The following is a 14,309-nucleotide window of genomic DNA, read 5'->3' on the forward strand; positions in this document are numbered from 1 at the left end:
TGCTGTACTGACACCTTCCCTTTTGGGGCCCATTTCTTTGGAATTGAATGGAATCATAAAATGACTGAATACAGACTGCCTAATTTCCATAAGTCATGGTAACTTAAACCTCTTGTTAGAGGAATATCTGTGTTAACTGGTGCTAATCCTATCATACATAGTATTAATAATAACAATAATAATACTATGGAGATAAGTACGAATGTTGATTTCTAAATCACCCAGAAAACAATAATCATGATTGGTGCTGGCTTTAAAAGTAGATTTTTCTTATCTAAAACTTCCAAGTTTGTCTCTCAGAAAACAGTAAAATTTCAGAGTCTTGCCTATAATTGCTTCCTTAACACTGGAGTCTACAGGAAGGATGTTTTTCTCTACCAGCTCCATAGGACCAGGTCTTTGAGCAATCTTTTCATTCAGATCATCAGCTAGTCGAGCTCTTTTCAACTTCATCTGAGTAGCCTGCAGGGACGGCTCCGCAAATGTTTCTGAAAGAGGAAACACAGGTTTAATTATTACTTGAATTACTGTCTCTATTCCATAAGATGGTGACTGCAGCCATGAAATTAAAAGACGCTTACTCCTTGGAAGGAAAGTTATGACCAACCTAGATAGCATATTCAAAAGCAGAGACATCACTTTGCCAACAAAGGTTTGTCTAGTCAAGGCTATGGTTTTTCCTGTGGTCATGTATGGATGTGACAGTTGGACTGTGAAGAAGGTTGAGCGCCGAAGAATTGATGCTTTTGAACTGTGGTGTTGGAGAAGACTCTTGAGAGTCCCTTGGACTGCAAGGAGATCCAACCAGTCCATTCTGAAGGAGATCAGTCCTGGGATTTCTTTGGAAGGAATGATGCTAAAGCCGAAACTCCAGTACTTTGGCCACCTCATGCGAAGAGTTGACTCATTGGAAAAGACTCTGATGCTGGGAGGGGTTGGGGGCAGGAGGAGAAGGGGACGACAGAGGATGAGATGGCTGGATGGCATCACTGACTCAATGGACGTGAGTCTCAGTGGACTCTGGGAGTTGGTGATGGACAGGGAGGCCTGGTGTGCTGCGATTCATGGGGTCGCAAAGAGTCGGACACGACTGAGTGACTAATCTGAATCTGAATTCCATAATGTTATTTCAGGCCAACTAATTTCAACTGGTGTAAACTTATTTATGGAAAGACAACGACTGCTTGAGAATGCTCCCATCTGCAATTTACATTCTAGTCCTGGAAAGCTTTATATTGTCTACATAATGTGGATGTCCTTGGACTCAAATTAATATGAACTCAAGCCAAAACTGAGGTGCTGCTATTGCTTATTTATGATAGGAGGGTCAAATTCACATCTATTAGGTATTGGGGATACAGAGGATGAACAGAGGAGAGAGATGTGGTCCATGCTCAAGAAGTTTGCAGTTTTAGATTTGGCTTCATTGGAAACTCATTTCTTCGAAGGGGTGACACTGTATCTCAGACTACAAGCTTCTCTGCAGGAGTTGGTGGGAAAAGCTACAAATCATATTCCTGTGCACAGAGTCCTTCATAATAATTAAAATTTGGATTTATTTCTGAATAAATAACCTTGAGACATTCAATTACATAGTAATTAATTGTCATATAGAAGCATCAACCATGTACCCACAAATGCATAAAGTTGTATAATAGACGTGAAACTACTATAAATATCATAACTCATAAACAGCATAACTTTGCATAATTCCTGTGTTTCTGGTAATGCTCATTAACATTTTATTAAATTGTTCTAAATAATACTTAGTCTGACTGTTGGTGTTAACTCAATATTGCGTTGAAAGTTGCTTGCTCCTTAAATTATTCAGTAGAAGATCTTTTAATGAAACTCCCTGTAAGTAACCTCAGGACTGTCTGATGTTTTTCATTCTGTAGGTTAGATGTCCTAGCTGAGGCCCAAAGCACACTGAGACCCCACGGCCAATAAACTACCCTTCAGCACAGCTGAGCACTTCTCTTTTTACCTTATGTGCTTACCAAAAATTAACCTTGGCTGTCCACAAAACAGTGCGTCACTATTGTGATTGCCATCGTCACTCATAATTTAAATGTTACGGGGAAATCATAAACTTCAAAAATGATTATTTCTTGGAAACCTGAGTTAAATGCTTTGGCATGACTTGATAAAAGCAAGTCATTAAAAAAAAATCACTGTCACATCAGGACAACTAACAACTATAAAAATTGGGGAAAAACGATAAAATTTAAGATTTTTAAACTCAGACTGCTTTTCAAGTATCTTTACATTTTGATCCACCATGAATGGAAATTGCAGATGATTCCCCTCATGTGAAGTTCTTAGTCCTAAGTCGGCATATTGGTAAATAAATGCATGTTTCTGTAACTTAAAATAACACATGTGCTCATCTCATTTTTATAATTTTCCTGTATAAAACAACTCTGGCCCCAATCTTAGTAGATAAAGCCCTTCTATCTGCACAGGAAGACAAGCGGGGTAAGTAGATCATGTAAATCATTCTGAAGATGCTTTTGTTAAGATGCAGGCAGGACAGTCTCCTGCCTTTGCCTCCCTTCCACTGACACTATCCAAGTGATATCAGGAATGTTTGGGAAGAAGATATTCCAAAAGCGAGTAGTAGAGGCTGGCATTTCAGTATGCTTCTATTCTGGTCTAAGTGCATCTTCATCTCCATGAGGCGGAGGTAAAACTTCAGGAAATAATTTAGACTTCTGCCTGCCAAACATCCAATTCAATCAAAACTGGGATGATGGCAAAATAAGTTGCTGGTGGTTTTAAGGTATTTTTAAAATTATAGATGAGACATTCTTACTTCAAAAATCTCAACTTTAGAATAGATGTCCTAAAGACATCACTTATGGTTTATTCCTATATATAATTAGGCTTTTAAATGCTGAAGAGTCTGATTTTAGAAAAAGCAAATATGATTTATTTTGATAGTTAAATGCATTTGCCTTAGTTTTAATTATGTTAATAAAGCCTGTTACAGTCAGACGACAAGTTGAAACGGGCAGTGTCATTTCTACAAAAATGTCTCTTACAGGTCAAGATATTTTCAGGCACAGAAGGAGTCATTTACTAAGTTACTTACCAGCAAACTTGCTTCTCTGAAGATTCACTTATCCCTGACAGCTGGTGGCTGCTCCTACCCTACCAATGGAGTTCTGGAAAAGTTTCTTTTAAGTCCAGTAGAAGTGGAGAAAGGCATAGACTTCTTGCCTCCCATCCCAGACACGAAGTTAGTTACCTAGTCATAGATTATCTGGATTAGAAGAGACTCTACTTGGGGTTTGAGGGACCAGCCTGATACTCGGAACTGCTTTACAACGTTCTCTACACGGTGTCAGTCTGTCTGTATTCCCCGTAGGGCACTTTTCACAATCTGTAATTGACTTGTTTTGCCTGCATATAATCTCTCTGCCACTAGACTGTAATAAGCTCCATGAAGGGGGAAATCTGACTGGTGCCTAGCTTGCTGGAGCAAACGAACACCTCTAGTAAGGACAACCATGTCACTTCCTGAAGGTTTTATTTGGAGACATCTGACTGACCTTTATGCTGAGCTAAAATCTAATCCTCTGTAATATCAACCGAATTCTAACTCTATCAGTAGGCCAGAGAAAAGAAATCTAATCTTCCTCCTACCTAATAACTGTCTCTAAATGTTTGAGAAGTTGCTGTATCTTCTCAAGGTTTCACACACTCAAGGCTATCACAAGGTCAGGCTCCTCGTCTTGCTCAACAAATTAAGTCAGTGAAGCAAAACAATGGAAGAAAATGTATCTCGGGACTTTATGGTAGAAGTACCACCTTCCAAGAAGGCTTTATCTTTAGAGAGAAAAAGCCACGACCTGAGCCACATGCCTCACCAAAGATGGAATAGAACTGTCCTTACCAGCTTTGTAAAAGATGAGGCTCAGGCATGCAGAAAATGTGGTGGGCTGAGGGGAGTTTGTTTGTGATAATGGTCAGATCAAGCTGGACTGTTGTGGGTAAGCAGCAACAAAGAAAAATGTTAGGTATGGGCTTGCCCCAGGTAGACACAACAGGGTCCAAGTGGTTTAAAATCTAGGGTTAGACTTGTGTCTATCAGACCTTTTATGATGAGTGGGCACACATCACCCACTGGTGAAGAAATCTGGACGGAAAATGTTTTTCCAGAACAGTATGGCAGAGAGACCCATAAGCGCCCTCAGCGGGCAGGGAAGACTCAGTCCATCATCTGGTTATTTGTATAACCCCGTGTATCTAACATAACACTTTTAGCTTGGGGTCTTCATGCTGCTATCCAATTGACAGGATGTCAGCCTGTGGGGTTAAAAGTTATTAAAATTGGAATAAACAGAAATGGTGGAAGTCTCACTTGTTTTCTTGAGAAAATGTAGCAAGATAAGCAGAAACAGAACTTTTACCTTCTAAAATGTGCATCCTGACAAGTTCAGAACGATCTGGTCGACTCCGAATCTTGTGCTTCAAAAAGTTTTCGGTCTTTTAGATAGAGAGAGAAAGAGAAAGTCTTACCATAAATTATTTATGATTTATTGTGTTTTTTTTTTCCCTCAAGGTAACTCCATTTAAATAAATTGTATATGCTCTTGGTCATGATTTTGAGAGAAAGAAAAGAGTAGAAATTAGTTCTGTGAGAAACTATTATCCAATACAGGACTTAAATTGCAGCCTTCAAAATTGTACAGGGATTTGAAGTCTATGTTGACATAAAGTAAGCACTTTATAGACTTTTATTTTAAAACTTGGAAAAGCAGAGGCTCATAATTTTAAAGATGACCTCTGAACAGAGGATTTGAACATATAAGTATCTTAAAAAAAAAGTCTACACTTCAGGTCAAGTAAAAATTCACCTAGATAACACATTTCCTAAAAATTCCAATGTACTGTCTTTGATGAATTCATGTCTTTAACCATATTTTCTTATTCAGAACTGTACTCAATTCTAAACAGTATGGCTTTAAAATGAGTTTTGTAGTTTATATGACTCTAAGAGATCATTACTGCATCCTGGGAAAACTCTTAAGGAATTTGTGGAACATGTTTGTTTTTATATTGCATGATAGAAGTTTCCTATAAATTGAAAAGAACAAATAGTGGCCCTTTAAAGAAAAATAATAAACATCACTTTAATGCAACTATGATGGAGTCATCTCAAAGAATAAAACAGAGCTGAATATGGCAACATTGCTCCTTCAGTCAAATTCCCCAAGTCTTGGTCAAATGTCCCACTAACACAGACCTGGGAGGGAAACCACCCAAGGAAGGATCTGGTGTAAATCCCCTCCTCGGGTTATCCATCTGCAGGGCTAACAACTGGCAGAGATGTTCCATCAGTATTCTAAGACCTTGTTATGCCCAAAGCAAGAAAGAAGTGTGATTTTTCCTTTACATACAAAGCTAGGTTACTAGCTTTAAAGAACAAAATTTGAATGTCCTGTATTTTCTACAAACCTTCAAGATAAAACAACCCCAGGCTACACTGCTCCATATACCATGTATCTTGAAAATACACTCTATTTTCTCTATTGACATATGTAGGAATAAGATTATTACTTGTCCACAGGTATTCTAACACAAAAGAAAGAGGCAGAACATTTTAAATGAAAATCTCTTACTCTGGCTCGTTCCAAGCTTTTTATCTGCTCATGGAATGCCGCGGGGCTCTTCAGAGCTGTGAGAGGAAAAGAAATCATTTCCGTGGTATAGATAGAGGAGTTAATACTTCAGTTAAATGTTACAGTATTATCATGGTGATATTTCCTCTTAATCTTATTAGTGTGCCTCTACAGTTCCGTTTATTTCCTAGTTCCTTTAGGACAGTTGCAAAATTGAAACCTTAAATGTTTCAGAATTAAAATTATATGTTTCACAAATAAAACAAGTGAACATTTAAAACAGAGTTATAAACATAATGACAACTCATATATTAGGTCAGACTGGTTCCAGCCTGTAGTTGGGGCAAATTACCATTACCAAGGGAACTGTTTGATGGTTCCTCAACAGGTCTTTGCTCTTACGGTCATACAAGCTACTGGAGAAAGTCCACAGGTCCTCAGGGCATTTAACATTGCAGTGCTCTAGCCTTGACCACAAAAACACTCTGCAGTCCGTGTCTTAGAGATCGGAGTTACCACTTACCAAGAACCTACAATGCACTAGTCCCATGCTCTGTGGTCCATCTTACAGTTACGTTGCTGCTGATCACCACAACAGCCTTGTGAGCTTCATATTAGCCCCAGTACAGATGAAAGGCTCAAAGAGGTTCAGTGAAGTTTTGAAGTTATACAGCTAGATGGTTGTCTAAGTGGAATTTAAACCTAGAAATCTGAATTTGGCAGGTTCGTGCTCTTCCTACCATACCACAATGCAACTCACTCTAAAGAAAGACACAGTGATTCCTTAATCTGTTAACTGCTAGTACATTAAATGTTCCAGAGTCCCAGAGAGGCAGTACTTATTAAAAGTATTACCTACTACAGTATTTCTATCAATAATCATAATCTTTGAAAAATCGTTAGTGTTTATATCCATCACTTTCTGATCAGTCCCTGCAGTCATCACTGTGGGTAGTCAGGGGACAGGGATGGGATACAGGACTAGGCTTACCTGGGCTGTCACCTCAGAATTGAGCAATCAGTTCTTGGTAACATTCAACTCTGGTACATAATGCACAGCAAAAGATCACAGAAGTCCAGCCCAGACAGATTTGGCTAGGGACCAGTTCCTAAAAGCAGACTGTAGCTGGCTTTGCAGTGATGTTTAAAGCATCATACTTTGATCCTGTTTGACTGGCTCATATCAAGTATGTAGTGGTGAGAAAATCTGGCAGATTATCAAACCAGTTTCTTTAAAAAATTCTTTTATAACCTCTGGCCTTTTTTTGGGGGGGAGGCTTTTCTAATTCATTTATTTTAATTGGAGGATAATTACAACATTGTGATGGTTTTTGCCATACATCAACATGAATCCTCTGCCTTTTTTCTAAAAGAAAACGATTATTTTGGCTGTGCTGAGTCTTCGTTGCTGCATATGGGCTTTCTCTAGTTGCAGTGGGTGGGGCTACTCTTCGCTGCAGTGCTCAGGTTTCTCATTGCTGTGGCTTCTCTTGTTGCGGCTCAAGGGCGCTAGAGCACAGACTCAGTTACTACACAGCTTGTGAGATCTTCTGGACCCAGGATCAAACTCATGTCCCATGCACTGGCAGGCAGATTCTTAACCACTGGACCACCACGGAAGTCCCTATCAAACCAGTTTCTGATACCTGGTTTTACCAAAACACAAGATTTAAAATATGTAGATAATTAATAGTAGTTCAGAAAAAAAAGGAGACCCCCTGTTAGATTCTTGGGTCAGGAAGATCCACTGGAGAAGGGATAGGCTACCCACTCCAGTATTCTTGGGATTCTCTGGTGGCTGAGATGGTAAAGAATATGCTGGCAATGCAGGAGACCTGGGCTCAATCCCTGGGTTGGGAAGATCCCTGGAGAAGGGAATGGCTACCCACTTCAGTATTCTGGTCTGGAGAGTTCTGTGGACTGTATAGTCCACGGGGTCACAAAGAGTCAGACATGACCGAACGACTTTCATTTTCATTTTAGAATAAAAGTTTTCACTGGGAAAGACATCTTATCACACAGAAAAATCTGTGTGACCCTTATCACAAACTAGAAAAAGCCAACAGCAATGATTGTGAAGACTGGAAAGTGTAAGTGCATTACGTAATTTCTTTCTAGTTTTTTAAGCCAAATGAATTACTTCTTAGGAGAAAATCAAATTTTAGACTAAGGCCCCCAAATAATCCTAACAGCCTATAAAAACAACCACTCTTCTACTCTAAAATATAAAATCACCTCCAAATTTGGTGATTATGTCAGTTAATTTCAGTCGCTTAGTCGTGTCCGACTCTGCAACCCCATGGACTGCAGCGTGCCAGGGTTCCCTGTACATCACCGACTCCCAAAGCTTACTCAAACTCATGTCCATAGAGAGGGTGATGCCATCCAACCATCTCATCCTCTGTTATCCCCTTCTCCTCCTTCAATCTTTCCCAGCATCAGGGTCTTTTCCAATGAGTCAGCTCTTTGCACGAGGTGGCCAAAGTATTGGAGTTTCAGTTTCAGATGAAATAATCAGCTTCCAATGAATAATCAGAACTGATCTCCTTTAGGATGGACTGGTTGGATATCCTTGCAGTACAAGGGACTTTCAAGAGTCTTCTTCAACACCACAGTTCAAAAGCATCAATTCTCCGGTGCTCAGCTTTCTTTATAGTCCAACTCTCACATCCATACATGACTACTGGATAAACCATAGCTTTGACTAGATAGACCTTTGTTGGCAAAGTAATGTCTCTGCTTTTGAATATGCTGTCTAGGTTTGGCATAGCTTTTCTTCCAAGGAGCAAGTGACTTTTAATTTCATGGCTACAGTCACCATCTGCAGTATTTTTGGAGCCCAAGAAAATAGTCTGACACTGTTTCCATTGTTTCCCCATCTATTTGCCATGAAGTGATAGGACCAGATGCCATGATCTTAGTTTTCTGAATGTTGAACTTTAAGCCAACTTTTTCACTCTCCTCTTTCACTTTCATCAAGAGGCTCTTAGTTCTTCTTTGCTTTCTGCCATAAGGGTGGTATCATCTGCATATCTGAGGTTATTGATATTTCTCCCAGCAATCTTTGATTCCAGCTTGTGCTTCATCCAGCCCAGCATTTCGCATGATTTACTCTGCATATCAGTTAAATAAGCAGGGTGACAATATACAGCCTTGACGTACTCCTTTCCTGATTTGGAACCGGTCTGTTGTTCCATATCCAGTTCTAACTGTTGTTTCTTGACCTGCATACAGATTTCTCAGGAGGCAGGTAGGATGGGTTGGTATTCCTTCTCTTTTAAGAATTTTCCACAGTTTGTTGTGATCCACATAGTCAAAGGCTTTGGTGTGATCAATAAAGCAGAAATAGATGTTTTTCTGGAACTTTCTTGCTTTTTTGATGATCCAACTGATGTTGACATTTGATCTCTGGTTCCTCTGGCTTTTCTAAATCCAGTCTGAACATCTGGAAGCTCATGGTTCACATACTGTTGAAGCCTGGCTTGGAGAATTTTGAGCATTACTTTGCTAGCATGTGAGATGAGTGCAGTTGTGCAGTAGCTTGAACATTCTTTGGCATTGCCTTTCTTTGGGACTGGAATGAAAACTGACCTTTTCCAGTCCTGTGGCCACTGCTGAGTAATTTGCTGGCCTATTGAGTGCAACACTTTCACAGCACCATCTTTTAGGATTTGAAATAGCTCAACTGGAATTCTATCACCTCTACCAGCTTTGTTCTTAGTGATGCTTCTTAAGGCCAACTTGACTTTGCATTCCAGAATGTCTGGCTCTAGATGAGTGATCACAACAGCATTGTGATCATGGTTATCTGGGTCATGAAGATCTTTTTTGTATAGTTCTCTGTATTCTTGCCACCTCTTCTTAATATCTTCTGCTTCTGTTAGGTCCATACCATTTCTGTCCTTTGCTGTTCCTATCTTTGCATGAGATTTCCCCTTGGTATCTCTAATTTTCTTGAAGAGATCTCTAATCTTTCCCATTCTGTTATTTTCCTCTATTTCTTTGCACTGATCACTAAGGAAGGCTTTCTTATCTCTCCTTGCTATTCTTTGGAACTCTGCATTCAAATGAGTATAACTTTCCTTTTCTCCTTTGCCTTTCACTTCTCTTCTTTTCTCAGCTATTTGTAAGGTCTCCTGACAACCATTTTGCCTTTTTGCATTTCTTTTTCTTGGGGATGGTCTTGATCACTGCCTCCTGTACAATATCACGAACCTCTGTCCACAGTTCTTCAGGTACTCTATCAGATCTAATCCCTTGAATCTGTTTGTCACTTCCACTGTATAATCATAAGGGATTTGATTTAGGTCATACCTGAATGGTCTAGTGGTTTCCCTACTTTCTTTAATTTAAGCCTGAATTTGGCCATAAGAATTTCATGATCTGCCGTAGTCAACTTCCAGTCTTGTTTTTGCTGACTGTATAGAGCTTCTTATCTTTGGCTGCAAAGAGTATAATCAATCTGATTTTGGTATTGACCATCTGGTGATGTCCATGTGTACAGTCTTCTCTTGTGTTGTTGGAAGAGGGATGTTTGCTTTGACCAGTGCGTTCTCTTGGCAAAACTCTGTTAGTCTCCGCCCTGCTTCTTTTTGTACTCCAAGGCCAAATTTGCCTGTTACCCCAGGTATCTCCTGACTTCCTACTTTTGCATTCCAATCCCCTATAATGAAAAGGACATCTTTTCTGGATGTTAGTTCTAGAAGGTCTTGTAGGTCTTCATAGAACTGTTCAACTTCAGCTTTTTCAGCATTACTAGTTGGGGGATAGACTTGGATTACTGTGATACTGAATGGTTTGCCTTGGAAATGAACAGACCTCACTGTGTCATTTTTGAGATTGCATCCAAGTACTGCATTTTTGGACTCTTGTTGACTATAAGGGCCACTCTATTTTTTCTAAGGGATTCTTGCCCACAGTAGTAGATGTAATGGTCATCTGATTTAAATTCACCCATTCTAGTCCGTTTTGGAGAAGGCAGTGGCAACCCACTCCAGTATTCTTGCCTGGAGAATCCCAGGGACGGGGGAGCCTGGTAGGCTGCCATCTGCGGGGTCACACAGAGTCAGACACGACTGAAGTGACTTAGCAGCAGCGGCTAGTCCATTTTAGTTTACTACTTCCTAAAATGTCAATATTCAGTCTTGCCATCTCCTGTTTGATCACTTCCAATTTACTTTGATTCATGGACCTAACATTCCAGGTTCCTATACAATATTACTCTTTACAGCATCAGACTTTACTTCCATCACCAATCACATCCACAACTGGGTGTAGTTTTTGCTTTGGCTCTGTCTCTTCATTCTTTCTGGAGTTATTTCTCCACTGTTCTCCAGTAACATATTGGGCACCTACCAACCTGGGGAGTTCATCTTTCAGTGTCCTATCTTTTTGCCTTTTCATACTGTTCATGGGGTTCTCAAGGCAAGAATACTGAAGTGGTTTGCCATTCTCTTCTCCAGTGGACCACATTCCGTCAGACCTCTCCACCATGACCCGCCCATCTTGAGTTATCCTATATATCATGGTTCATAGTTTCATGGAGTTAGACAAGGCTGTGGTCCATGTGACCAGTTTGATTAGTTTTCTGTGATTGTGGTTTTCATTCTGTCTGCCCTCTGATGGATAAGAATAAGAGGCTTATGGAAGCTTCCTGATGGGACAGACTGACTGAGGGGGAAACTGGGTCTTATTCTGATGAGCAAGGCCATACTCAGTAAATCTTTAATCTAATTTTCTGTTGATGGGCAGTGCTGTGTTTGGTGATTAAAGGGAAAGAATCACCTTGGACAAATATTCTAAAATTAATCAACTCAAAAATGAAGGGATGAAGCTTAAAGCTACTTGGGAAAATATCTTTACTTGGGCAAGGAAGATTTTATTAATTATAAATAGGATGTTTATTCATCCTGTAATTGAGATGCATAATTATACAGACCATCATCTAGCAAAGATAATTTGAATTAAATAAGGTTTTGAATTAATTTATTATGCTACTTTCACAAGTATCTTTGGATTCACTTAGATCTAGAGTAATTATTTCAGTTATTTTAAAACTATGGCTGGAATTTGAATTGAAGAACTGGTATTACCCTAATTACAGAAATTTAAAGGTGCTTTTTGATAATATAAAATCCAAGTCCATCTTTTAAGTTGCATCTGGTTTCCAGAATGTACTTTAAATGATTCTATCAGCAATGCTGATGCCTGGTTTTTCCTTGTAAATTCACTGAATAATTGTATATGGATTAAATGGACAACACTGAAAGCAGAGTGTGATGCAGCTTCTTCTCAGACATGCCCGTGTTGTTACATCACATTAGAATGACGAGGACGCGTCAGCCTTACGTGGCATGATGCCCTGGTCCACTAGTTGCTCTCTCGTCCTCCTTTGTTGCAGCCTCAGCTGGAGCACTGTAAAAAGGAAATAATCACCATTGAAGTTTACATGCAACCGTAGGGTCCAGAGGAGGTATAATTAAGCTTAATTAATCTTCTATTTCAGAATTGAATAGGGATATTACCTGGCACCATTCAACCCATCAAAAAACAAAAACAAAAACAAAAAACCCGTTTGTGATTTCTGCCCGTTGGGTGACCTCTGAAGTTCTTTCGGCATATTTTTTGCTTAGTCAGTTAATAATTTTAAGTTAATGATTAAAGCTAGTATTTTTTTTATAAATAAAATCACATCATACTTAGCAAATAAACAAAAATAGTTGGCTTACACATTGTCTTACTAATCTTACTAATGTAAGATTCCCTAGTTTTTTTAAAAATAAGTTAATAGCAAAAATGTATTTTAAGGAAAGATTAATGTATCTGGAGGAACTTACTTCATCTGGAATAAATCTTAAATAGCTTTAAAGAAGGCCAACTTCATAATAAAAATTAGACTTATAAGATACTACTAATGATCCAAGGGAAAATTTCTGAATTAAGACCTTTAAGTTTAATAATCTGTGTACAAACATAACAGTGTACCTCATTCTAGAAGTTCTAAGAAAGCCATAAATCAACTGATACCTAATCATTTTAATTAAAAGAGTAAATGAATCACTAAATGTGTAGAAAACAAGGTACATATCACAAAATGGGGAAATCTTGTTGGCCAAATTTAATAATATATATATATTTTCCCCGAGATTTCTCAGGCAGATTCCTTTCATAGCATCTCTGTTTCTATCCGGAAAGTGAACTGATTTCAAAAAAGAGTAACAAATGCAGTAACTATGAAAAACATTTTCCTTGGTTTACCCTACATTCAATTTTAAGTTTCCACATTTAATTTTTATTTCAGACCATGGGTGAAAACCAAGGTTAGGATTATTAAGGGCACACTTTAGGGGTGTCAATATGCAAAAAAAGAAAAAAATTACCTGTGTGTATTTCTTAAACGGTAGGGAAGGAAGACAGTTTTTTTTTTTTTTTTTTTTTTTAAAAAGCAAGTGTGTGATGAGCCTGTTTGGACCAGGCTCAAATGAAATGCCCATAATGGTTCCGCTTGCAGTTAACCCCAAGGCCTGATCTGTGGGAGCTGCAGCCCTCACGTCACAGCCTTGCTTTTTGCTTGTGCTGAACTGCAGAGCACAGCCCACTCTTACATATACTTCAAAAAGGGATGTGACTGTAAAATGGCTTTTAAATATATTTTTGTATTCATTGCTAAATATAAATGTCATTCTTTACTCAATACCAAAAAAAAATTTTTATCTACTTCTTTTGGGGGCCATAGGACCACAAAACTTCACTGACATCTCATTTAGAACTGAAGCAATTGAGATAAGGTTCTATTACACACAGCAAAGAAAAAATTAATGAGTCAAAAAATATATGCACATGGTTCTCATATTAGAATGTTTTGCAATTCTCTGAATCAATTATGCTCTAACGTGAAGATCTTTTCCCTGATAACTTACAGTTTATTGAGAATAGTATGTTCCCACTGTACCTCACTAGGAACAAAAATAACCAGAGAGATGACCTGTGGATCTGAAAGCACCCAAATGTCTGCATACTCTGACATTCTTTTGTGAATGCCGAAGTTAATGCTTGTCTGAAATCAGGGTGGTCATATTCAAGAGGCAGAATCCCAAGAAAAGAATACTGAGAAGAGAAAAGGGTCAGAACACTCTCTAGTTCAAAGGCTGACACTTCTGGAACATGGTGGTCCCTGTCTGTTGGAGAGTCCCCAGCAGTAGTATTTTTCCTTCCTCGTGAGGGAGTCTTCAAAGAAAGGAGTAAAATAGAAAGGGTAAAGAAAACATCAACAGCCCCCTTGTTTGGTTTAAAACAAACAAACAAAGCATCATACTAGTGAGACAAATGTGTCAAACACGATACATAGTTTTAGGCAAATGGCATCTTGGAATGAGGGTGGACATGCATACTTTATTAAACATATCCCTATTATTGATCATGTAGGTTGTTTCCAATTTTTGCAACTCCCATAGCTAATGCTATGGTGGATTTTTTTGGTAAAGTTTATTCCTAATTTTCAGTTATTTCCTTAATTCCTAAAAGGAGGAATATCTTTATGTGGTCCATATAAGGCGTGGCCATAAAGCAAGCAGACTTTTGCAAACCATCATCTTTGAAATTATAGTAGACACGTGAAAACATGAATACAGACTACTTCATATCTGCTGCATTTAGAGAAAAATGTTCTAACTAATTTGTGAA

The 14,309-nt window shown here is 38.7% G+C and overlaps 1 protein-coding gene and 1 long non-coding RNA gene across 11 annotated transcripts in view; one reads left to right on the forward strand and one right to left on the reverse strand.

The window, feature by feature from the left end:
* The window catches only part of MRTFB (myocardin related transcription factor B), a 213,264-nt gene that overhangs the window by 41,655 nt on the left and 157,300 nt on the right, over positions 1–14,309 (reverse strand). For all 10 annotated transcript variants that reach the window (XM_027527416.1, XM_027527415.1, XM_027527414.1 and 7 more), the window contains 4 exons: positions 11,976–12,041; positions 5,628–5,683; positions 4,416–4,491; positions 327–488 (listed from right to left, as the gene is read on the reverse strand). In XM_027527416.1, coding sequence (XP_027383217.1) covers positions 327–488; positions 4,416–4,491; positions 5,628–5,683; positions 11,976–12,041 — 360 coding nt within the window. The remainder of the gene's footprint in view (positions 1–326; positions 489–4,415; positions 4,492–5,627; positions 5,684–11,975; positions 12,042–14,309) is intronic.
* Positions 1–14,309, forward strand: part of LOC113883570 — a 36,012-nt gene that overhangs the window by 15,446 nt on the left and 6,257 nt on the right. The gene's annotated exons all lie outside the window — the stretch shown is intronic.

The sequence above is a fragment of the Bos indicus x Bos taurus genome, chromosome 25 (genome assembly GCF_003369695.1).
Source record: "Bos indicus x Bos taurus breed Angus x Brahman F1 hybrid chromosome 25, Bos_hybrid_MaternalHap_v2.0, whole genome shotgun sequence".
Classification (NCBI taxonomy): Eukaryota; Metazoa; Chordata; class Mammalia; order Artiodactyla; family Bovidae; genus Bos; species Bos indicus x Bos taurus.